Below are 25,563 nucleotides of genomic sequence, written 5' to 3'. Positions count from 1 at the left end.
AACAGTTCAGGAAAATACTTTGATGGATAAGTTAAATCTTTGCAATATTATTTTTTTAAACCAGAAAATACCCCTTATAAACCAAATAAATGCTGAGTAACGTAGGAAAGGTTAAAAAAATAAGTCTCAAAGGTTTGCTTTGAAGACTAACCAAGGTAATACATATAAAGCACCTAGCCAATGCTTTGCACACTAGCCCATTAAGGATCAATTGTTCCCATTTCAATCTGTTAAGATTTTAATCCAACAGAAACCCTTGGTCTGAATGGTTTAAAAGTAGTCTCGTCCCCCAACAAGGAGTCTGATGATAAACTGGTCTCCCACTCACCTCCAAGCCAACCTTCCTGTTGTTCAGGGAAGTTTCTGGTTGCAGCTTCTGCGTGATTCTTCTTCCTCAGGTCTGTCTGACTTGTATGAATGCCAAGCGCACCACAGAGGAACGTAAGCCTGTCACACACTGGGATTTTGTTTCCTTTTCATTTATTCACATTTCATGGATTGTTACACTTCCTCGATGGGAGCGTTCAAAAACTAATACAAGCTGAGATTATATTGTCTGACAATTCAAGTATTTTAGTTTTAGAAAACAATTTCCTATTTAAAGTAAAAAGCAAACAATTTATCCATCTGATTGCTAAGAAGTTTTACATCTCCATTTCAATTGTGTCTGCATCAAACGGACAGTCCTTCGTCCTCAGTATGATTGTTACTGGTTGAGAACATACAGTGGCCTGTGTTCTGAGTGCCTGATTGGAAAAGACCCCCCTGTCATCTGCCATACTAGGGGACAAATCAGTGTCTACTCAAATTCTCACTTCCAGAATGAGAGGACTCATCAGGGGTTTAGGAGTTTGCAAAGCCTTCAAAATGCATCGTGCTTGAATTTTGACTCTTCTGAAATAGAATAACTGACAAATGCTCAGAAAACAAACTTGTTGAACTTTTACTGAAAAGGCTCTCAGTGAAAACTTGTTTTGAACTCTACTAGTAAGGTAGAATATTAGTTTTTCTTCCCTTCCACACCAGAAAAGGTAGTTTTTTCTTTTTTTTTTTTTGGCATGCAGCATATATAAAATGTGATCTAGAATTGAAATTGTAAAATAGAATAATCCTCTTAAAGAAAATCAGCCCATGAACAGTCAGACTTGTCCTTCCATGGAAAACATAATCTAAACTTCTTTAAAAACTGGCCATATTTTTTCAGTCTGTAATTCGAATAATGAAGATGGCATAACAAATTTTTTTGCTTACTAGGAATGCGCAAAAGGATGAGATGGATACACAGGTTTAAAAAAAAAAAAAAAGGCCACTGGGATACTTAGTATTTGTCCAGATGCAAAACAATTTCAGAATAACAAAATACACACCTTGCTTTAGGCCACATATATGATACACTTCATAGATTCTCAAAGATGAAAATTTCAGTCCACATTAAACATTTTAAAGCATAACTTCTAATATTTTGTTAAAAATAAGTCAAACTAAAATAACGCATAAATCAGAATTACCTGTTAACATAGTGGGGAAAGTAGGTAAGCCCTCCGGGGGCCCCGTGCCCCAAGTAAAAGACAAGGAGTTAAATTTTACAATGAAATCCACGTATACTCAGGCTCTTTACACTAATAAAGTGGAGACCAACCAGTTCCTAAAGCATAAAAGAGTGATTTTAAGAAAATATCACATTTTGAGTTATGGTATATTCATCACATTTTTCCCTGTAATTTTCACTTTAACAGTGATAGTCTTAGCAGCAAAAATTTGCTGGGAATGTTAGGAAAAAAGGAAGCCACACATACCCACTAATTTAAAAATATATAAACTATTTTTTACAGAAGGGCAGGTTTAAAAGAAAATCCAATCATGATCTTTTCATGCCATTTTTTGTAAACTTTCCATACACACGCAGACGCTAACAAAGTACTGTGTTATATACACTCAAGTGTCCTAAAGATGCCTGTGAGCTGCTGATTCCAGCTGGTACCAGGGAAGCATGTGTGGCTAAGTTGCAACAAACTTAAATTTGTTCCCCTTGGTTCATCTTTTTAAAAGCTGAATACACTTAATGTCAATCGGGCAGAGCCGGTATTAACAGCATCAACCACTTGCTTACTATAAATTATCTGCAACAAAAACTCACGTGCATTCTCAATTCTAAAAACTCATGTAAAAATAATGGCCACTTCCTCCCTAGGTGCCTACTATAGCTATGTCTGACAGCATCTGTAACAGTACAAGCAATAATGGCCACTTCCTCCCTAGGTGCCTACTATAGCTATGTCTGACAGCATCTGTAACAGTACAAGCAATAATGGCCACTTCCTCCCTAGGTGCCTACTATAGCTATGTCTGACAGCATCTGTAACAGTACAAGCAATAATGACCACTTCCTCCCTAGGTGCCTACTATAGCTATGTCTGACAGCATCTGTAACAGTACAAGCACACCTCTCTCTGCACGGATTCATCCAAAGCCACACACTAGGCCAAATTCTCCCAGTGGAATCAAAACACTGGAAGTAGAGCAAGAGCCTCATGACAACATTGGCCAATTCACACCTCAGGTACTCAGGAGTTCATCATATTTGATCATAAAATTGCTCCCGGCGCCAAACCTTACACCTAAAGACTGTAGTTTTAAAAAAGCCACTGTACCGTCCACAATTACTCTGACTACTCTTTTCTAAATGAGAACGCGCTACGCACTGAAGAACAACACACACACGTGAGCCCTTGAGCACTGACCCTGAGCCTGTACACAAGATCAGCTGGTACTAGTCTCAAATGATTCATGAGGAATCAAAGTGGAAATTTAAACATTCAATTCTGTATCTCATTCATGTGCCCAGAGTCTTCAAAGAATGCTCGTGTTAGTTACCTGACAGCTCTGGAGAAGTGACATGGATATTTGTGTGCATAACCATGGCTCCCTCCCAAACAGACATGTGGAATCTTACTCTTAAAAAAGTAAAGACATTTCAGATATCAAATGTATAATATACTGCTGTCTAAAGTTAAAGGCAAAATTTACACACGATTTTCTCTTCCATTACCTTATTACATGTTTCCTAGTGAATTCACATGGCTCGTGTCAAAGCTCCCAGGCACGTCACTTGGTCATAGTTTTCATATGCATGGGGTTGATCATGGTACAAATGCCTATGAGCATCTTCTTTTTCTACGATCGTCTCATTTGACTTTCATTTCGTAAGGGTTCACTCTCCATGGTGTAGATGATAAGCTACCAAATTTGTGCTTTTAAACCCATTCCTGGCAATCCCCCTTTATCTTCATTTTGTCTTTAGGGGGATAAAGAAGTAACACTACCTCATGAATAGAAACTACAAAGCCAAAAAACTTCACAAGCTGTTCATTTCTTTTTAGAATGAAAATGCAGTTCCTGAATTCTCGTGAAGCAGCCCACAGGGTTACAGGCCAATGATTCGAACGCTGAGGTGAACACTTAGTACTCACATTTTAGCTTCAAAATAAAAATAAAGCAGAGGACGAATGCCTGTCACAGCGTGGCAGCCCGGTTCATTTGGTAACAGAACAAGTCTCACACGTCGGCTGAGCCCACCGGAGAGAAGCACACAGGCCAGCTTCCTTCTGAACACAGCCGGGCACCTGCTCAAAAACCTCTCTGGTGGTGGTGGTGGACCCCAAAACCCACGGGTTGGAAGAGCCTTTGGGAAAGCGAATTGATACCCTGATTGCAGTCCTTGAAGAAATCACTTAGGGTTAGTTTAATAAACGAACATTAAAAAATCTTCCAAAAATTGCATTCAAATGTATTTTACACTTTAGGCAGTTCTTAAGAAGGGAGAGTGCGGTTTCTTGACACTTAACATTTAAAGGTTTTATTGGCCACATTAATCTTCCTCACAAAAGTTTTAAGTTATCTGTAAGTTCTTAGAATGTCAAAGAGAAGAAAAACTAAGTTTAAGGGGCGGTGGAAGAAGCAGCAACTTGGCAATAATTCCGCAGCCAACTTCGCGTGTTCAGGCATCCTTTTTCTCCAGTAAAATTTTGTGCAACTCGTCTGCATCCTCGCTGGTTTTCACCCGAATCAACATGGTGACTGGCATGGTGGCATTCTTCTCGTCAATTGGTGGATTTGGAACACAGACGATAAGAACGTTATTCTTCCCTGTTCGCGTACATGGCATATTGGGTGGAATCAGAACATTCAGCAATATGTTGCCTGCATTCAAACAAAACCCATCAAAATTATAGAAGCTATAGCTCCACCAAAGGAGTCTGTAACATGCGAAACATTAAACACTGAAATAACTTATACTTAATGGATCTAACACGGGGAGCCAACAGGAATGGCACAAAATCAGGACTGGTTCCCTGAGAACTGGGAGGCCTTGGGGAGGACTTGCCCTCACTGGGAGAAGTGGCCTTCCGTCCTCCCTCCAGCCCAGGTCTCTGCACCCACACAGCGTTTCTCACAGAGCAAACAGCCTCGCTCAGTACCGTCAGCCCTCTCAACACTGTCCGTTTTTGCACTGAAGGAAGAACACGGTGGCACAACCCAGTGTCTTCACTGCACCACATGAACAAAGGATACCTCTGTCACAGAGGCCGGCACAGCTCCCTGGGCAAGAGTGACACGACCATAATGTTATTACTCACTAGTCAAGCCCACAGGAAAGAAAAACGCCTCCCTGGAGTTTCTTTCTGCAACACAGCCCCCTGTTCTCTACCACTACTGCCCGCTCCACCGCGGGCCTGCCCGTCTTCCTCCTCGTCCGGGCACTAGGCTCCTTGCAGTGGACTCTTTTCAGGTTAAAACTGAGGATGGACAGCGATCAGTTAGTGATTATTTGCTATATAAAAAGGATTCCTTTAAAAGGTTAATTTCCCTTGGGTGTTTATTAAACGGTATAATCTCTAGCTTCTTAGTCACATTTCTAACACAAAGGAAAATGAAAAATCATTTTGTTTACAGCTTCTAACACATTTATGTTTCCTTACACACTATTATCCTGGGACTCAAAACTATAAGTAAACATAGGATGAATTTGGCCTGAATGCACTGTTTAAAAACATTAATAACCTTGAGTCAGCAGGGTAAAGGCTTTTATATACTATGTGATGATGATGATTTTGTGCCAACCGAAAAAAAGGTACCCACCTAAATTGGTGTCTGCCCGCACCAAAAGCTGTGTCTTCTGATTTGCTGTAGGTTTTAAATGCAGAGTACCTATGCCTTTCTCTTTAAACTCATTATCTTTCTTGTAAAATAGTTTACACCTATGGAGAAAAACAATAGGTACCATCAAGCATTCAAGGACGAATCAAGTCACACAGTTTTCTAACAACCACTCTTCACGTGTGGAAAATCTGTATTAAATGAGAGTACAGGAAGCTTCAGGATAAATCTTTAATTGATCCAAACAGAGCCTGAGCGAAAACCAGAATAAGAAAATCTGCTTAGAGATTTTAAAACTCCTCCCCATTTTTTCAAATTAAACAATGGGCCCCATGAAACTTTTTATAACACTTTCTGAAACTGTGTTCTCAAGTCAGTCAAAATCAGGGCTCAACACCCCTCCCTCCCTGTTCTGCTCCTTTGGCCCTTAGCTCAAGATCGCTGATCTGGTCCTCTTAAGACAGGCACAAATAAAGGACAAAAACCCTGTCCTATCTTGCCCACCTCTCTCTCCTTTTTTTTGGCCTATTTCTTATTTTAAAAATTCTCCTCGACCAGGCGCGGTGGCTCACGCTGGTCATTCCAGCATTTTGGGAGACCGAAGCGGGCAGATCATGAGATCAGGAGATTGAGACCATCCTGGCTAACACGGTGAAACCCCATCTCTACTAAAAATACAAAAAATTAGCCGAGCGTGGTGGCGGGCACCTGTAGTCCCAGCTACTAGGGAGGCTGAGGCAGGAGAATGGCATGAACCCAGGAGGCGGAGCTTGCAGTGAGCCAAGATCGCACCACTGCACTCCAGCCTGGATGACAGGAGGAGACTCCATCTCAAAAAAAAAAAAAAAAAAAAATCTCCTCAAGGCTCCTTCAGTTTTTGATTGTACAACATTTTGAAATAAATTTGGAAAACATTCTTGGGTAGGGTCTAATAACAAAGTAATCAAATATCTTCCTAGCCTCCTGTGTTATACATCTCCTGAGGTTATTAATAATACAAAACCATGGCTCATTTATTGATTTATGCATTTATTTTGAGACAGAGTCTTACTCTGTGGCCCAGGCTGGAGTGCAGTGGCATGATCTTGGCTCACTGCAACCTCTGCTTCTTAGGGTTCAAGCAATTCTCATGCCTCAGCCTCCCAAACAGCTGGGATTACAGGCGTGTGCCACCACATTTGGCTAATTTTCATATTTTTAGTAGAGACAGGATTTCACCATGTTGGCCAGGTTCGTCTGGAACTCCTGACCTCAGGTGATCTGCCTGTCTCAGCCTCCCAAAGTGCTAGGATTACACGCATGAGCCACCATGCCTGGCCTCATTTGATTCTAATTTAAAAAAAAAATCTTAAAGTTGGGTCACTCCTTTATGTCATGTGAGTAATGAAATTTAAACACAGAAGAAATTGTTGGCCTCTTTTAAAAGTTCTTGAAACTCACACCTGGGAATCCCACAGGATGTGGTGATCTGTTAATGGAAACTGCTGGCTCATTATTCTGAGATTTTTGCATTACAAAAACACATCTTTGAAAGCTTCTGAAATGGCACAAATGTTTTTTCAGCAAATATCTTTGTAAAAACTAATCTCATTTAATTGAAAGGAAGATGAAAGTTTTTATAAGTCCTAAACAGGAAGGGACGGTTATTGTGCTTAACTTTTTGACTATGAGAAAATCCAGAAAGGCCAACCAAGTCTCCAGGAAGGGATGAGAGATGCCTCCTGAAGCCAAACCTGAAATCAGTGACTGACTCTGCGATTTCTTTGTGGCGGGAGGAGGAAGCGGAGGGAGAAAGACACAGGGAGAGAAGGTGGGGTGGGATGGGATGGGATGGGATGGGATGGGGTTGGGAAGATCATGGAAGAGCCTGTCTCTAAAGCACTTTAAAAGAGCTAAAGTGACAGAGCTAAAGTGCCCACCAGGACATTTCTAGAACTGGATTTTTAAATAAACTGGCCAAGAATTCTTTCCTGTTCCACTTGAGAGCAGGCAAAGCTTGACCCTGAGACCGGAAGCTCAGCCAGGTGCCGTGAGGACATTCTCCAGCCTGAAGCATGCCACCATGTCTATAAAACACATGCACCAGCAGGTTCTGGTGATTCTTACTTTTTGGAGTAAAAAGCATCTTCTTCTTTTACTTCGGTAACTACTACTTTGGGTGGCTCTTCATTCTCTTCTTCATCTCCACCTTTTATAAAAATGACAATAATTCAGTAAGATTCCAATCCAGAGCTTAAAAAAGTGACAGAAGTTTTGTTATGTAACACCCTAAACTTCCACCTGAGCACTCCATGTAAACTGACAGACTAAAATGCACACTTAATGGGGGGGATGCCAGAAGGGAGTACCTGCAGGATTTTAACTATTTTGTGAAAAATAAGAATCCTTTTTAATTGGAACATACCTCTTAATTCTAAAATAACTTCCAATATAGAAAACCTTAAAATGGAAAAATCTCCATGCTTATGACAGAAAAATAATCAACACTCTATATTCAAATTACCCACTGGAAAATTACATCTCGGATGAGTTTTTAACACCTTCACCCCTGAATATTCCTGTGAGTATATCCACAAGTATCAGTAATGGCCAAAGATAGAAAAATACGTTTTTTTTTACAGAGGGCAAGTTGTCAGAGAAATCATTCCAAAGCCCGAGTGTAAGTAATTTAAGCTTTGTCTGAATTGCCACATGGGTCACTGCTCTGGTACCAAAGGTATCCCCACTAATGGGGTCTCCCAAACACGGGAGACCTAGGCCATTATTTAAACAAGACACTATTTAAACACATGTATTAGGCTGTGTACAGTGGCTCACGCCTGTAATCCCAGCACGCTGCAGGGCCAAGGCAGGAAGATCGCCTGAGCCCAGGAGTTTGACACCAGTCTGGTCAACATGGTGAGACGCCCCCCATCTCTACAAAAAATAAAGTTAAACAGGTGTAGCGGTACGTGCCTGTGGACCCAGCTACTTGGCAGACTGAAGTGGGAAGATCGCTTCACCCCAGGAGGTAGAGGCTGTAGTGAGCTATGATTGCGTCACTGCACTCTAGCCTGGGTGACAGAGCAAGACCTTGTCTCAAAAAAATAAAAAAACACACATATATAAAAGGATCCTCTTAAAGAGAACGGCAGTTGCATAAAAACTCACTAAAAAGCAATTCTAAGACAAACAACTGTGATGCTCAAATGATTAGGTCACACGACTGTCCGTCTTCTCACTCCAATCTCCCGAGTCTTCTGATGCTGAAACTGTGATAACCAAGGGACAAGGAACAGGCGCTCACTGAGGGGTGTCCTGCCTCCACTGGAACTCGATTCCAATCCCCAGTGCCTGCTTCAGGGAAGACTCCCCATTTATTTTATTTATGGGAAGCAGAGAAGAAATAAAAGGGGAGACCCTTATTTCACCCTGTGCCCAGAGGGCCTGTGCCTGAGGATATACTTGAAAGCAGGGCAAGGCAAAACAGTAATGGAAGCCTAGCCTCCTGCTAGAAAACCATAATATTTCAGTGGCAAATTGGCAAATGCAGTTTTCTTCCTCAAGGATCAGCATGTTCATATGTCTGAGAAGTACACTTTTTCTTTTGTTGAGGCAAGGTCTGTGTTGCCCAGGCTGGAGTGCAGTGATGCAACCATGGCTCACTGCAGCCTTGAACTTCTGAGCTCGAGATACTCCCACCTCAGCCTCTACAGTAGCTGTGACTACAGGCACCCACCACCTGGCCTGGCTAATTTTTAAAAATTTTTGTAGAGATGGGGTCTTGCTATGTTGCCCAGGCTGGTCTCAAACTCCTGGCCTCAGGTGAGCCTTCCACTTTGGCCTCCCAAAGTGCTGGGATTACAGGTGTGGGCCACCTCACCTGGCCTCACTTTTAACTGCTTACAAGCAGGTATCTTCACAGACATCATTTGTTCACAACCACGATGTGAGGAAGCAGCATTATGACATCACCCCACTTTTTAAGCTAACAACAGAGGTGTGGAGGGCCCAGACCTTGCGCCTGGTCTGGGGCACTGACGATACATACAGGAGACATCACTTAGACACCATTGCCGCCCTCTGGAAAGGAGGCGCCTCCAAACCCACAGGAGGAAAACAATGTTGATTTCTTCTCTATGGCTATGAGAAGTCTACATTTTTAATGTATAGTCAAGTACTGTTTTGCCACATGACTTTATTTACAGTCAAATCTCCTAAGTACAAATCAATTCAGGGGACATTTATGATGAACTTGATGAACTTTTCCAAAAACACAATTTTCAAAAAACGTCTTTAATTCACTTGTTTTTTATATGCTAAGCCATGTGTGTTTGAGACTTTTCAAAGTCAGGTGTTTTCAAATTCATTTTATTTTTAATCCTTATCAACAACCTTACAAAGTAAGTCTTACTCTTTATTATAAAGCAGGAATCTGAAACTCAGAGAAGCTGATGTAGCTCTGTCTGAGATCACACATGGAGAGGACAACAACGTCTCAATGTGAATCCAGACCCATATTTGGAATCAAAGTCCCTGTGTTTCCCAAGAAACACGAATCTTATGCAAACCTCGAGCCAACGACAAAGCTGGTACTTACCTTTGCATTCACCACTGTAACCCTCCGCTTGGCCCTCCAATGGTTTAGTGGGAAATGGTGAAGAGACTGGTTTACTCTGGGTAATATCTTTGCCAAATACACTGGAGTTTCCAGGGGAGAAAGAAAATCCAGTCAGGGGGACGGAGCTTAATGAGCCCAAAACAGAGCTATCAACTTTCTTGCCGAAATTAAATGAGGCACTTGTCGCTCCTAGTGATGATGGGTCCGTTTTCTTTTCAGATGCCACCTCCACCTTCTTGTCAGGTGTATCTTCAGTTTTGTTGCCATGAAACAAAAACATTGACTCTTGCTGTAATTTTGTTGAGCCAAAAAGGGAAGGAGACTGTGTTTCAGCCGCCACTTTGTTAGGTTCACTTTCAGAATTCCTGCCACTGTTCCCGTGTTGCTGTTCAATGTTTGCTAAATATTTCTCATAGTCTTTAAAGATAGGTGTCAGATCACAGAGGGGGTTTGTATTCACGTGCTTCACTATCCAATCCCGCACGGAGCAGTTCAAGGCGGCCAACTGCTTGTGATAGGCACTTCCGACACAAGCTTTACTGGAAGCAAGGCCAGAGGAGGAGGGCTGCTGACTGTCCCCATTAGTTTTGGGATTTGAAACTTTATCAACCAAGGCGGTAGGGCCATTTGCAGGAAGAGAACCTATAGAAAGTTAATAATTAAACCATTTATATAGCCTAATTTGATTAAATCATCTAGATTTTTATGCCACTCTGCCTTCATACTTTCTGCTTTTACTGTATCTCCCCCTACACCAAGACAGTGTTACTCTGTCACCCAGGCTGGAGTGCCGTGGCACGATCTTGGCTCACTGCAACCTCTGCCTCCCGGGTTCAAGCGATTCTCCTGCCTCAACCTCCCGAGCAGCTGGGATTACGGGCACCCGCCACCACACCCGGCTAATTTTTGTATTTTAGTAGAGATGGGGGTTTCACCATGTTGGCCAGGCTGGTCTTTAACTCCCGACCTCATGATCCACCCGCCTCCGCCTCTCAAAGTGCTGGGATTACAAGCATGAGCCACTGCGCCTGACCTACTGTATCCTATTTTTGTGACAGCTCAAAAAGTATGTGTTCAAGGAATAGTATTTAGTAACCAGTTATCAATAAAGCCGATTAATAAAGATCAAGTCAAAGTTTATACAAGAACACTAACCACCATACACTTGCTCTACACATTTTAAAAATAATCTTTTCCTTCAAAAGGATGCCTGAGATATGATCGGGCGCGTCCAGGGTGGTGTGGCCGTAGACAAAAGGATGCCTATTTCAAACAGCACTGTTACAACAGCAGGTCAGCATTAACACTTAATCCCCAAGGTTGTTGGGATGAACAGTATTAAAGTACAGTCGCCCCTCTGTACCTGCAGGTTCCACACCTGTGAAATGCAGTCCTCAGCCAGGTGCAGTGGCTCATGCATGTAATCCCAACACTTTGGGAGGCTAAGGTGGGCAAATCGCTTGAGCTCAGGAGTTTGAGACCAGCCTGGACAACATGGCAAAACCCCATCTCTACAAAAAATGTAAAAATTAGCTGAGTGTGGTGGTGTGTACCTATAATCCCAGCTACTGGGGAGGCTGATGGGGGAGGATCACTTGAGCTCGGGAGGCTGTGGCTACAGTGAGCCAAGATCACACCAATACACTCCAGCCTAGGTGACAGAGCGAGACCCTGTCTCAATGCAGTACTCCGGGGATGAGAAACCAGTGGATACGAACACTCACTTTTCCTATCTAAGAGTTATGCTGGTCTGACTATGGGACTTGAACATCCGAGGGGGTGCTGAAACCAATCCCCAGGATACTAGGGGATGGCTGTAGTTAAAAACCTTAACAGAGGCCGGGCACAGTGGCTCACGGCTGTAATCCCAGCACTTTGGGAGGCCGAGGCAGGTGGATCACGAGGTCAAGAGATCGAGACCATCCTGGCCAACATGGTGAAACCCTGTCTCTACTAAAATTACAAAAATTAGCTGGGCATGGTGGCACGTGCCTGTAGTCCCAGCTACTCGGGAGGCTGAGGCAGGAGAATCGCTTAAACCCAGAGGCGGAGGTTGCAGTGAGCAGAGGTCGCGCCACTGCATTCCATCCTGGCGACAGAGCAAGACTCTAACTCAGGAAAAAAAAAAAAAACACCTTAACAGAGAGCACTTATTTTAAATCACAATGAACATTCTGCCAAATTAAAATCAAACAGTATACACTTTCAGAATCACCTAAATACAACCCAACCAGTCAGGATCATTTCCAAGCTTTTAACCCATGATCCCATTCTCTGTTGCTAATTCCAAGAGTTTTTGACTAATTCCCTCAAAACAGGATCAGGCAATCAACACATCCCATACCCAAACAAACCTAGCGTGGGAGGCACCCTGGCCACGGAGAACCTCATCTGAGTTCCCAGTAGCCAGTTTGGTGCGAGGCACACAGAAAGCCCTTGGCACACAAAGGGTCTACATAGCATTTTCTTTTCTCTTTGGACTCTAGTCAATTCTGAGGGTCATTCTCCTTTCAAAATGGAACATTCTGAGGCTTAGAGGCCAGGGTCACACAACTGGTAACTGGCAGAACTGAGAACAAAATTGAGATGTTTTGGATCAAAAGCCTGTGCTCTACCCACTTACTCTGTAAATAACCAACACCCCCCTAAGTCCCATCTCTTTCATTATTACCCTGGTTTTGCTCGCATAGTTCCAAGACACAGGGTGGCTATAAGAAAAACGTCTTTGCAAAGCTATTTTCCATAGATTATACTTACACAGGCGGCTGGGGGATGGGAGCTACTTACCAAAGGCTACCTTGGGCTCTGCCGCTGCCTTTGCACTGGTGAAGGGAGGGGCACTGGTTATGTTGTTTCCATTCGACAGTCCTTCCAAAGGCTTCCCTCCAGCGCCACTACCAAATCCAGGAAACCGTCCTCCTCCAGAAGGTACCACCAAACCTTTAAAACCTTTAAAGGCTCCTCCACTGTCAGACTGAAATATGAAGGAGGAGCACACTATTACCAAATAAGCAACTGAGTGACAATAGCATCTTGGCTAAATAGCACCTAGACTCCATATGCAGTCAGCATTATAAGGCAAACTGCTGACACAAGCAGAAGTAAGAAATGAGATGGGAAGATTTTATTCATAAGAACAGCTTTACAACCCAAAGCTGCTTTCCTGAAACAGGCAGGAAGGACATTTAAAAAATATATTATGGGTATTTTTAGGACATAAAAGGTAAGAAAGACTAATGCAATAAACCTATGTACCCACCACCCAGCCTCAGAATTGCTGAAGTGTCTCAATAAAACTAAACCCCAAATGAAAGATACTTCATGTACTACTCAAAGACCATTTACTGCCTAAAGAAATTATAAAAACATCAAGTTAGGTTAACTAAAAATATCCATTTGCCTAATTTCTTAACATCTGTAGCTTGCAACTGCTTTCAGCCTACAAAAACTTAGATGATCGAGTCTCAAATCTACAAGTTCCTGTTAGCTGAGCAACCCGGGACAACTTCTTACTCTCCTTTTCCTCACTGCTTCCTTAAACTCGATTGTTTTAACAAGGTTTTTCTAGTAGGCCTTTTCCCTTTGTGCTAGCCTGCTCACATCTCTGACCTAAAATGCTCTGGAAATGTTTGGCATTCCTTATGAATTCTAAAGCTCCTCTCTGCCCCTGGAACTTTTGGAGAAAGGTTCCTCAGTTTATAGTGCTTTGCTAAATAAACTCACCACAATTTTTAGAAGCCCTTTTTTGTTGTTGTTCAAAGAAGTGATTACATTATAGGAAGTGATCTGCTTCTTAGACCGAACATCTAAGAGACAGTTCACAAATCTTAAGTTTCCACATGAGTGAATTATAACCATGATTTCACCAAAAAAAAAAAAAAAAAAAAAAAAAAATTAAACTGGAACCCCTTCATTTACTAAATGGGCCAGTTAGCCTAAATATTACTGCATGTTTTTCCAAAACCAAAGTTTCAATCTCATCTACAGAATTTCAGATGTTTACTGACCACTGATATATTTATGGCAATAAAATTAGGCAAAGAATGGAAAATTTTAATTTGTATGAGTTTTAATGCACATAATAAATATAGCTTAGATTCTGTTGCTCTAAATTTGATTTTTCATCATTTAAAATTCCAAATACACCAAACTGATAGCTGTCATTTTAAAACAATGATTCATGGACAAACTGTAAAGCCATTAAGTGGCTTTTCAGAGCCTTCGATTTTGCACAAATTTAAAAGCCACTTGGTTTTTATAGGGATTTTAGAAATTGCTGATAGTAAATTGGCTCTAGAATCACAACAAAAATTCAAGAACCACATGTTAAACAAAAAAAAGATATTCAGAAAAATGAGAGTAAAAGTTGATTGAGATATTCATCAAGGGGCCGGGTGTGGTGGCTCATGCCTATAATACCAGCACTTTGGGAGGCCGAGACATTCAGGTCACTTGAGCCCAGGAGTTTGAGACCACCCTTGGCAACAGAGTGAGACCCCATCTCTACAAAAATGCAAAAATTAGCTGGGTGTGGTGGTGCATGCCTGTAGTCCCAGCTACTCAGGAGGCTGAGGCAGGAGGATTGCTTCAGCTCAGGAGGCGGCGGTTGCAGAGAGTCAAGATTGTGCCACTGCACTCCAGCCTGGGCGACAAAGACCCTGTCTCCAAAAAAAAAAGGGAAAATACCCATGTGGGCTCCTCCATGGGTACTGACACAGCCCCACATCCCTCAATTTCCCTCATTGGTTTTACTGTTCCCCACGGCACTTACAGAGGAAAAATTAATACTATGTATTTGTTCTCTTCCATAGGGCAAGGAGATTTTGGTCTTTTTTACTCACCAATATATCTCCAGTGCTTAGCAGATCTACTGAATCCACTATTTAGGAAAAGCCACATGTCAGCATTCTGGTGGGTGACATGACATTTAATTGTCCTAATATACAAGTTCTGATGAAAACTTCAGGCTAAGAGTTACAGCTAAAATTACCTGTGGATTTCTATTATCCACCTACATTGAATTTCCCTTAGTTGCCCAAGGGCTCCTGCCCTCTCCCTCCCTTGTCCCTTCAGCTTAAGTTGTAGATTATGGTCTGTACTGTTTGTACCTGTTGACCTTCCTTCGGATGCACAGGCCACGGCCACTCCTTCACAATGGCTTCCCTCGGCTCCTGCAGTGAGCTTTGTTTCTCATTCCTCGTAGGACCCTCCGCCTGCATGCCTCCTCTCGTCCACTCCCATGGCCTCAATCCCCCACGACGAAAGCTCCCGGAGCTGTGCCCATCCCTGCCCTAATTCCTGTTGTATACCGAGTGGTCTTCTAGGGCACTCCACTTGAGTGCACAACGGCCTTTCAAATACAGCACTTCCAAGACCAACTATTTCCTCCTTAATTAAGCTGTCCCTCCCCCCATGTATCTTCTCAGTGAAAGAGCCATCAAACATCACTCATCTCAACACCTACATCTACCACCTAGTTACCAGTCAAGGCAATTCATAAAATCAGACCAGAAAAAAAAAAAAAAAAAACACCTGACGCTCAAGAGGTTTACTATACAACAGGCAGGTAGAAATGTATTATACACCTGAAAATAACACCATGTTGTACACCATAAGCATATAATTTTTGTCAAATAAGAAATACAATTTTTAAGCAAAATATAATTAATTAATTACAAAACACAAGACCTAATCTCTAGCTTGCATCTGAGATATGCTTCCTCTGTACCTACTTCCTTTCTTGGCAGTGCAACCCGTGAACCTGAATTCTACATGAAAGAGCTTTTACAACGTCAGGAAATGAAGCTCCTCTCATGCGTCTGAAGCATGCAATGGAGCAGAGAAAGAGCACACACTTATGACATTAGCCATGGCATTCTAAAGACGTTCAAGACTACCCAGAACCCCCTGAGAATCGATTTCATGTAGGATTACGTATCTCCGCCTCGAATTACACTATATTGGTATATATAGTAATATATTTTAGGAAAATTGCTAATACTTTATTTTTATAATTGGAATTGTTTTCCCATTAACACATACCACCATTTATGACACGCTCTGAGTGACCGGCTATTGTAAACGTCTTACTGACTGCCTCCCCACCACTGCCACCTACCTGGCTCCCTTCCTTACATGTTTTCAAACTTAATAAATTTCATGATCAAAACTTTGGCAATGTAATGAATATTTTTATAATAACAATTTCTTTTCATTGCTTCTCAAAGTGTGAATGATATACCTTTCCTATCCTTTTTATTTGGAAATAAAAGGGAAATAAGCTTGCATGTCCCTTAAGGAGAACGCTCAGGAAAGGAAATATTTCCGCTCCCAGGAAGTCTGCGTTATGCTTACTGGCGCGGCACCTCTAACCTGACCATTTGAGATCCTCCAATGACCATTTCCTTGAGCATCATGTTGGTGCTCAAAAAGCTTCAGATCTTGGAGCATTTTGGATTTTCAGATTAGAGACACCCAAGAATACAGTCTATTCTTGATGTTTTAAACACTGCAAAACGTGGGGTAGGGTAGGTTTATTTCAAAGCTGCCACCCAGGATATTCAAAGCGGCTTCTCCTGCCTAACACCAGATGTCCAGGCCACCAAGACCACACTCTCTTGGATCTAGAATGTATCTGAAGGGAGAGGATGTACTGGGGACGAGTTCTTAGATGCGGAGTGACTGCTTAATAATCAATACATTATTTCAATTTAAGAGTTACAACTCATCTTTCATCTTTCTTAGCACAGGAATGAATCATTTTAATATACTATACTAGCAAGAAAATCCACACCTAAAATGCCTCTAGTATAGTGAAAAGGCTCCCCCCTACCCAGGCCTCGATCCCAGGGAGCAGACAAGACTCTCAGAAGATCCTTGTGTTTTCCTTTCTTCCTCCAATCTGATGCCACTTAGCCCACCTCTGTATTGCTTTGCTCGTTTTTCTTCTCATATTGTCACTCAACTTGAATTTGTCTATATTTATCTTATTTCCTCAACTGGATAAGCTCTCTTTAAGGTCCAGACCTTATGTTTCCTATTTTTTTCTATCTCCCATGACCTACATCGAAGAATAAGTATTTTACGAAAGCATTTGTTGACATCATTGCTCCCAGCGGAGGGGCTGCTGTGCAACCCAGAAATCAAATGAGTGTTTAATAGCAAGAGCTGTAAGGGGGCACTCACTTCGAATCCAACATTTCTGCGCTTTGCTTTCTTTATGGCTCTATTCTTCAAGACTTCCTCACTGGCCAGGGAGAATGTTCCCACCTGCAACACAATACAAATTAAGCAGCAGTTAAGATAAAGCCAAACAGATAACAAAATGCTCAACAACAACAAGCTAGAACTGAGCCACGGTGCCGGGCCTCTCAAAAATAAATTTTGGCCAGGCACAATGGCTCGCGCCTGTAATACTAGCGCTTTGGGAGGCCAAAGGTCAGGAGTTTGAGACCAGTCTGGCCAACATGGTGAAACTCTGTCGCTACTAAAAATGAAAAACTAGCTGGGCATGGTGGCGGGCACCTGTAATCCCAGCCACTCGGGAGGCTGAGGCAGGAGAATCACTTGAACCCGGGAGGTGGAGGTTGCAGTGAGCCGAGATAGCGCCACTGCACTCCAGCCTGGGCAACAGAGCAAGACTCTGTCTCAAATAAATAAATAAATAAATATTGTTATTTATAACATACACATGATTTTTAAGATGAGTCCTGCCCAACTTGCCCACTGTACAAAAGGCCACAGAGGCACCTAGGACCTTGCTGGAAAACCACTGCTCTTCCACAGTGCGCTCAAAGCGCACTCATGTCCACACTTCTGATGTCCACGTCAGAAATCTGCTGAATATCTTCGGCTTTAGTTTATAACCCTTCTTTTGCCCTGTAGGGTCGGAATAAAATATTTCCCATGCAAAAATTCTCACCCATAGTTGTTTCAGATCATATTAAACTTAATGGGATCCTTCACTCATAGAGGGGACCATCTGGCTGCACTTGCCCCAAGTTAAATGTACTTAACTAAATGTAATCTTTCCATACATTTCATTAGCATATGTTTGAATGCGAGTTCTTTCATTCCTGAATATTTTAATGTCTAAGCAAATAGTTACATGGTAATCTAGATGTTACTATAGCCCAGAATGTAACTGTGGTTAAGATCTTAAACCAACAACAACAAAAAACCAAAAACCCCCATAACCAAAGATTTTAGTTAAAAAGCACCAAGTCAGTTTCGACCCTGTCAAAACATTCACATCCCTGTGATTCTGGTTTCCCTAAACATATGTGAGGAGATATACTTGTAGAGAAAAAAAGTACTAGTACCACAAAGATTCCGAAAGAAGGAAAATGGCCTTCTAAGAATAAGCTTGGAAACACTTGCAAGTTTTAAATTTTTTTTTTTTTTTTACCTAGCACTATGCTATTAACCTGAAAGGCTAACTTGGTTACAGATTTCCTTAGTCATCTGGCCTGGGGGTAACACACTGCTGATAAGGTAGGACTGTAGAGTCCAGCCCTACGGGGCTTTGAGGGTGTTCTCCCCAAAGGGAGAAACAGAGATTGTAAGAAATAAAGACACAAGACAAAGAGATAAAGAGAAAACAGCTGGGCCTGGGGGACTACTACCACCAAGACCCGAGACCAGTAGTGGCCCCGAATGGCTGGGCATGCTGATACTTATTGCATACAAGACAAGGGAGCAGGGTACGGAGGATGAGTCATCCAGGGGATTGATAAGGCCAAGCAAGTCACGTGATCATGGGACAGGGTGCCCTTCCCTTTTAGGTAGCCAGAGACGGAAGGCGGCGTATGTCAGCGTTTTCTTCTATGCACTTATCAGAAAGATCAAAGACTTTAAGACTTTCACTATTTCTTCTACTGCTATCTACTAAGAACTTCAAAGAGGAACCAGGAGTACGGGAGGAGCATGGATGTGGATGAGGAGCATAACCACTGAAGCACACCACCACAGGGAGGGGTTCAAGCCTCTGGATGACTGCGGGCCGGCCTGGACAATATCCAATCTCCCACAAGAAGGTGGTGGAGCAGAGCGTTCCCTGACTCCTCCAAGTAAAGGAGACTCCCTTTCACGGTCTACTAAGTAACGGGTGCCTTCCCAGGCACTGGGACCAAGGAGCCCTCAAGTGGCCCTTATGCGGGCGTGACAGAGGGCTCACCTCTTGCCTTCTAGGTCACTTCTCACAATGTCCCTTCAGCACCTGACCCTATATCTGCCGGTTATTCCTCGGTTATATCAGTAGCACAACAAAGAGTAATATTAAAAGCTAATGACTAGTAATGTTTATACTAATGGTTGATAATGCCCATGATCATCTCTGTATCTAATTTGTATTATGACTATTCTTATTCTAACTTTTATATATTATACTGAAACAGTTTGTGCCCTCAGTCTCTTGCCTCAGCACCTGGGTAATCCTTCGCCCACATCTTCTAAGTACAGCTGTGTTTTATTCTTTGTTTTTTAGACAGGGTCTCACCCTGTTGTTCAGGCTGGAGTGCAGTGGTGCAAGCATAGGTCACAGCAGCCTTCAACTCCTGGGCTCAAGCAAACCTCCCGCCTCAGCTTCCCAAATTGCCGTGACTACAGGCTCATGCCACCATGTTCAGCTAATTAAAAAAATTTTGGGGGGGGTCGGGTGCGGTGGCTTGCGCCTGTAATCCCAGCACTTTAGGAGGCCGAGGCGGGTGGATCACTTGAGGTCCGGAGTTTGAGACCAGTCTGGCCAACATGGTGAAACCCTGTCTCTACTAAAAATACAAAAATTAGCTGCGTGTGGTGGTGCACACCTATAATCCCAGCTACTTGGGAGGCTGAGGCAGGAGAATCACTTGAACCCAGGAGATAAAAGCTGCAGTGAGCCGAGGTTGTGCCACCGCACTCCAGCCTGGGTGACAGAGTGAGACTCTGTCTCAAAAAAAAAAAAATTAAAAATTAAAAAAAAAATAAATAAATAAATAAAATTTTTTATAGAGACCGGGGTCTCTCTATGCTGCCCAGTCCTATTGTTTATAAGGGAAAAATGATCAGATTTCCACAGGGGAGACCATTTTTATTTTGCTGGAAAAGGAACTAGGCCAATCTCAATTCTATTCCTATAAATGCAATTGTTAGGGTCTCAGGTCTAACATTAGGAAAAGGAAATAAAACAGGCCTCCAAGAAGCATTAGGGAAACAGAGTACTGCAGACCGAGATGGTGATGGTGTACTACTTTCACATCTGAGCAGTGTGCTAAGTTCATGACTAGATCACTTAACTCAGCCTTCAGTCATGACTAAAATGGCTTACTGCAAACCACGGGTTTAGAATGCTTCAAGTATACGAAACTCAGGAGGAAAGTGCTTCTACTAAGGAGAATATTTAAGGAGCAGGCACTAGTGGAAAAGCACATCTAAATGTAATTAATACATTTCTACACTAGAGGTCACAGAAATGTAATTAATAAATATCTACACTAAGTACAGGTCATATAATTTCTTGTCATCTCCCATTCATGATGTTCTTAGAAAGGTCTTTTAGTTCTGTCACAAGTCTTCATGAGGAACCCCAAAACGAATGCAAAAGGCAGGAGAAACAGGAAATCATTCTTAGGGAAGCTGCTTTTTACCTCTTCAGCTTCATCTTCTTGATCCCAATTCCTATCTGTCAGTTCCTTCTCGGCATTTCTTTTGGCCATGTTTTCGAACCTAAGTTATAGAAAACAGAAGAGTTTATTTTTCTAGAAGAATGAATTCTTATAAAGAATTTTAAAAATTTAGCATGAAGTGAGATAAAAACATCTGACTTTTTTATCAGAAAAAAAAAGGATCTGGAAACTGCTTTAATGAGAACTTTACAATGGTGCTGTTAGGCTCCCAGTGTTACAAATCAATAAAGGCTTTTTCCAGGAGGCAGAAGATTCCTAGGGAACACACCAGCACTCCTGAACAACACTAAACCAACTCCATTTGCAAAAATTGAAATGAAATATCAATTGATTTTTTAAAAATCTGGAATCTGAAGTACTGTATATATAATCAAAAAGTCCTTAACTTATTCTCTGCATATACTGAAAGTCTTGTCATAAGGAAAATAATTTTAATATTTAAAATTCTCTTAAAGATGACCCATTAAAGAACTGTATCTTTCAGTAAGAATACGAATAACGGGCTGGAAACGCCTTCACAACATGAATACTGTTCTTTAGGCTACAGCCGACAGAGATACATGGTTCCCAAGACTGAACATTTCACTGCCTCAAATTGTATATTGCCAAGACAATTAAAAGTTCAAAATGATCAACATGGATGTGTTAGTATTCTGGGAACTTATAACCTTTCAAAAATAAATCATTGGCTTAACTCTTCAATACCATGGCATTAGTGGAAGGGGCAGGAGTTGGGGAACAGCGTGAACTCTGCAGTGGATTCCAGCGCCTAACCAAAGAGAGTGCTCCTGTCCAACCCTTAAAATTTACAATTTGTTTTCTGATCCTAATATCGTAACAACAACAACAACAACAAAACAAAAAAACCCACAACCCAGAGCTCCGCTATGAGTGTTGTACTGGCTTCTTCACTAACTCTCCAGCTGGACAAAAAACCTTTCCATTTCCCCCGCTACCCACCTTGCCCAGGAACTTACTGATTAGTTTTAGGGACCTGCCAGGTCTTGTTAAACCTGCCTGAACTCCTTCGTGATACTCTCCACACTCTTGTTTGCCCTCAACACCACGATACACCAGAGTAAGCTTCCTTACTCTGGTGTACTGTGTAATACATAGAGTATATTACAACCTTACAAAGTGGTCGCTAAGATACAAGGTGACATATCACTCTTTAGTATCTAAAAGTAAAATGCAAATGCTGGCATTCCGAAGGCCTCTACAATTTGATGGCCAGTGGAGTAATTACATAGGGGCTGTCAGCTTTTAATACATTTTACTGATTTTTAAATTTTGTAAGTTTGTGCTATTTTTCTGATTACAAATGATATTAAAGTCCAAGATTCTAAAATATAAAGTATGAGAAATAAATACACTTTCCATTCGCTGGGAACACTCTCTTTTTAATGTCTACCCAAAAACACTTGGTTAAGTTTTGCCATTAATCTTTGTCATACAAACAAAAACAAATACAGGAATAGACATAATTCTTTACTGTGCAGAAACCAGGTCTCTGTACAGATTCTTTTTGGCATTTTCCCACTCATCAACTAATGTCTCCACCAGAGGATCAGAGAAGTAAGAAGTCACCAATGGTCATGTTTGCTATTTAAGATTAACTGTGGGGCCGGCGAAGTGCCTCACGCCTGTAATCCCAGCACTTTGGGAGGCCAAGGTGGGCAGATCACTTGAGGTCAGGAGTTTGAGACCAGCCTGGCCAACATGGTGAAACCCCGTCTCTACTAAAAATAAAAAAATTAGCTGGGCATGGTGGTGGCACCTGTAATCGCAGCTACTCTGGAGGCTGAGGCAGGAGAATCTCTTGAACCCAGGAGGCGGAGGTTGCAGTGAGCTGAGATCGCACCAATGCACTCCAGCCTATGTGACAGAGCGAGACTCCGTCTCAAAAAAAAAAAGGAAAAGAAAAAAAAAAAATTAGCTGTGGAGAAAAAAGGGATGGAGCTGAATGCACAAAAACTGTAATAGTAAAATTTTAACTTCTAACTCATATCCACAATGAAGAGACAGGTGGCACAGTAAAATAGTCTAAATAAATGTAGGGGCTTCTACGTCCTAACATACTCACCAAATCAGTATATAACCAAAACGCAGGGATCTTTGTTTTGTTTACAGATATACTCCAAATGCCCCAACAGTGCCTAGCTCAAACAGCAGGCGTCCTGTCTGTCATTAGATCAGTGAGCTGGGGTATCGCATAAAGTATTTCAAAAAATACTAAAACATGCTGGCATCCCACTTTTGCCATTTTCTAGCTGTGAGAACTTGGGCAAGTTATATTTAATTTTTGTGCCTCAGTTTCTTCATCTGTGGAACAGGGAGTATTAATAAAGTTAAGATAAACAAAGACTGGCTTAGAACAGTGCCTAGAGCAGAGGAAGGGCTTAAATTATTAAAGAAACAAGTTTTATTAGAAGCAAAGGCTATAAACTACCATTTTTCCTCCAAAACGTAAAAGTTGTAGCATGGAAAAAGAATAACTTGGATTACAAACCAGACTTTTACAAATATTTTACCAAATCCCTATTTTATTTCAAAGCATGACACTTCAGACAATACATTTTACTTTTATGCTAGAAGTAGGGGGAAAAAAAAACCCTCTAAAATATTCAGAACAAGGCCTGGCAGCTGGAGTCTTACGTCTAGCTACTGTTACGAAGAACTTAAGGGAAGCGGAAGGATCTCCTGAAGTTAGAAACCAACTTGGTCTCTACAAAAATAAAGATGGACATAGATTAGATGAATAAATAGAAATAAAAAATTAGCCAAGCGTAGTGGCGCACACCTGTGGTCCCAGCTACTTGGAAGGCTGAGGCAGGAGAATCACTTGAGCCCAGGAGCTTCAGGCTACAGTGAGCTACCAATACACTCAGGCCTGGTGACAAAGCAAGACCCAATCTCAATCAAACAATAAAAGGGAATTTAAAAAACGTTTGCGTCTGTGGGTAAAAAACCACCAAATTAGACATGATTTCTAGGTATGAAGCAACGTGGTAGGAGAGTGAAAGTCTAGGTAAACTGGAAAAAAATATTATTTGTGTCTGATATAGTTATGTGGTCTCTGGCATCTGGTGTAGCTCTGCCCTTGGAAAGCTCAATTTGTCAACATCAGTTTAAAACGAAAACACAGATTTGGCTACACTTACTAGTGAAGTGCCTTGTTGGAGGAAAAGAACAAGCGGGCCAATTAAGGAGACAGAAATACCTAATCTCCAAGCTGGTTCTTAATGGAACCGAGCAAATGGGTGATGAATGACCCAGGAACGCAGTAAGAAAGTGAAGCTAGGCCAGAGAGGTAATGGGCCCAGAAGAAGAGAGAAGAGGGGCGGCCAGGGGGAGAGGAGGCTCGAGAGGAATCGCTAGGAACGAAACAGAGAAGACCACGCCAGAACAGCCCTGCCAGCCCCCTACCTCCGGCGGGGCCACAAGGGGCGAGTCTCACTCGAGTCGGACGCCGCAGCCCGGTGAGGCCCGGGCCCCGCTTCACAAACAGCCCGGGCTGCGTCGCCGCTGTCATCCCACCCCACCCTCCACCCGTCGCTGCCCACCCGCGCGCCCCGCCCGGCCCGCGCGCCCGACCCAGGCTCCCTCCCTAGGGTCCCGACCTCAAGCCCTGTACCCCACTCCCCAGGGTCCCGTCCTCCAGCCCCGTAAGCCCCTCCCCAGGGTATGGTCCCCCGGCCCCGCACCCCTCCCCAAGGGCCCGTCCCCCGGCGCTGAACCCGCACCCCCCTCCCAGGCCCGAGCCCGCTCCCGCCCTCCCGGCCCTGGGCTCTCAGCCCCAGGCTCCCGCCCTCAGCCCCTTCCCCTCTCGCGCCAGCCGCCGCCCCTCACCTCCTCGGCGTCCGCCGCTGCACTCGCTGGGTCTTGGGTGCGGCGAAACCCGGGGCGCAGCGGCTCAGGGGTCTGGAGCGGCTGGTGGTCGCCGGGCTGAGCGCGCTCGGCCGCTTCCGGTGCTGCGCTGCGGGCTTCAGAGGACTTGGTGCTCGGCAAGCCCAGAGACTCAAACACCATGTCCCCGGGGGGTCTCCTCACGCTGTGTTCGGCAGGGAGGCGAGAGCGCGGGTTCAGCCGGAGACCGCTGGGGGAACCGCGCTGAACACGCTCCTGGCGGCCATTTTGTAACTCGAATCTACCCCCAAAACCAATTCGAAAAAAAGGGAGGAAAGAAACGCCCGCGTTCAGCTAACGCGCAAGCGCGCCGGCGCTTCCGGCAGTAGCACCTCCTTCCGCCGACCGGGCCCCTTACGCGGCGCATGCGCCCAGCTCCCTGGAAACCGGCGCGGGGCTGAGACTGCCGGTCTCGCGCAAGCGCGCACGCGCCGACCTTGATCTCGGAGCCGGCGCCAGCAGCCGCGGTTTGGGGCGTCGGCTCACGTGGGGCCGGCTGCGCGTCTTCCAGGCTGTTCGCGCGCTAGTCGCCGCTGAGGGGCCGGCGATGCGCGAGGAGTTCCGGCGAGGAGGGTTGGTCAGTGGACGTGGCCGAGGCCTGCGGTTTCCGCGTGTGGGAGCTGCAAGGCTGAGAGGCCGCCCGCGACCCTCGGGAATCGTGTGAGGTGCCACTGGGGTCGCTTCACGTCAGGAGGCCCCGTCCCGCGGGACGCGCGCAGGTGGCCCTGGCTGGCCGTACCCGGCCGGGGTGGCCCAGAGGGGCTGGGTCTGGGCGCCAGGAGGGGCCGTGTGGGCCGCCTGTTAAAGGACCCCTCGTTCGCTGACATTAGATTTTGCGTCGGGTGCCTTCTCTTCTGTTTTTTTCAGCCACTGAGATCCCTTAGTGCGTCCTGGGCACTCAGCTGTAGAGCAGGGGAACGAGTCCTGCGCTTTCTGCGCTGAGGACTCCTGGCCCGTAGGCCAGGCAGCCTCTGAGCTCCTTTCTAACCAGCAGCTTGCGATCCCTCATCCCTGGCCCTGACATTCCCAGCTGTTTCCAGTGCCGCCTTTTTTTTTTTTTTTTTTTTTTGAGACGGAGAGTTTAACTTTTTCGCCCAGGCTGGAGTGAAGTGGCACGATCTTGGCTTACTGCAACCTCTGCCTCCCGGGTTCAAGCGATTCTCCTGCCTCAGCCTCCCGAGTAGTTGGGATTACAGTCGTGCGCCACCACGCCCGGCTAATGTTTATATTTTTAGT

The 25,563-nt window shown here is 43.7% G+C and overlaps 1 protein-coding gene and 2 long non-coding RNA genes across 4 annotated transcripts in view; 2 read left to right on the top strand and 1 right to left on the bottom strand.

Moving 5' to 3' along the window:
- Positions 1-308: 308 nt before the first annotated feature.
- LOC134739306 (uncharacterized) lies at positions 309-4,153 on the top strand. Its single transcript, XR_010125931.1, has 2 exons — positions 309-2,191; positions 2,396-4,153. It is a non-coding gene; the product is annotated as an uncharacterized LOC134739306 (long non-coding RNA).
- On the bottom strand, positions 3,719-25,524 carry NUP50 (nucleoporin 50). Of its 2 annotated transcripts, none has more exons than XM_054469796.2 (8): positions 24,271-25,524; positions 20,383-20,461; positions 16,943-17,026; positions 12,545-12,731; positions 9,737-10,399; positions 7,264-7,345; positions 5,140-5,258; positions 3,719-4,200 (listed from the first exon to the last, which is right to left on the bottom strand). In XM_054469796.2, the coding sequence occupies exons 2-8, from the start codon at positions 20,449-20,451 to the stop codon at positions 3,998-4,000; spliced, it is 1,407 nt and encodes a 468-aa protein (XP_054325771.2). In that variant the 5' UTR covers positions 20,452-20,461; positions 24,271-25,524; the 3' UTR covers positions 3,719-3,997. The 2 variants fall into 2 exon arrangements, with proteins under 2 accessions (XP_054325771.2, XP_054325772.2); XM_054469797.2 differs by lacking the exon at positions 24,271-25,524 and adding an exon at positions 23,848-24,000 and having other exon boundaries at positions 3,830-4,200.
- The window catches only part of LOC129023226 (uncharacterized), a 30,110-nt gene continuing 29,332 nt past the window's right edge, over positions 24,786-25,563 (top strand). Inside the window, exon 1 of the long non-coding RNA XR_008496723.2 lies at positions 24,786-24,987. This is a non-coding gene — a long non-coding RNA (uncharacterized LOC129023226). The remainder of the gene's footprint in view (positions 24,988-25,563) is intronic.

This window comes from Pongo pygmaeus, chromosome 23 (assembly GCF_028885625.2).
Source record: "Pongo pygmaeus isolate AG05252 chromosome 23, NHGRI_mPonPyg2-v2.0_pri, whole genome shotgun sequence".
NCBI classification, from domain to species: Eukaryota; Metazoa; Chordata; class Mammalia; order Primates; family Hominidae; genus Pongo; species Pongo pygmaeus.
Note: the sequence above shows the minus strand (reverse complement) of the source record. Positions and strands in the feature narration are given on the sequence as shown.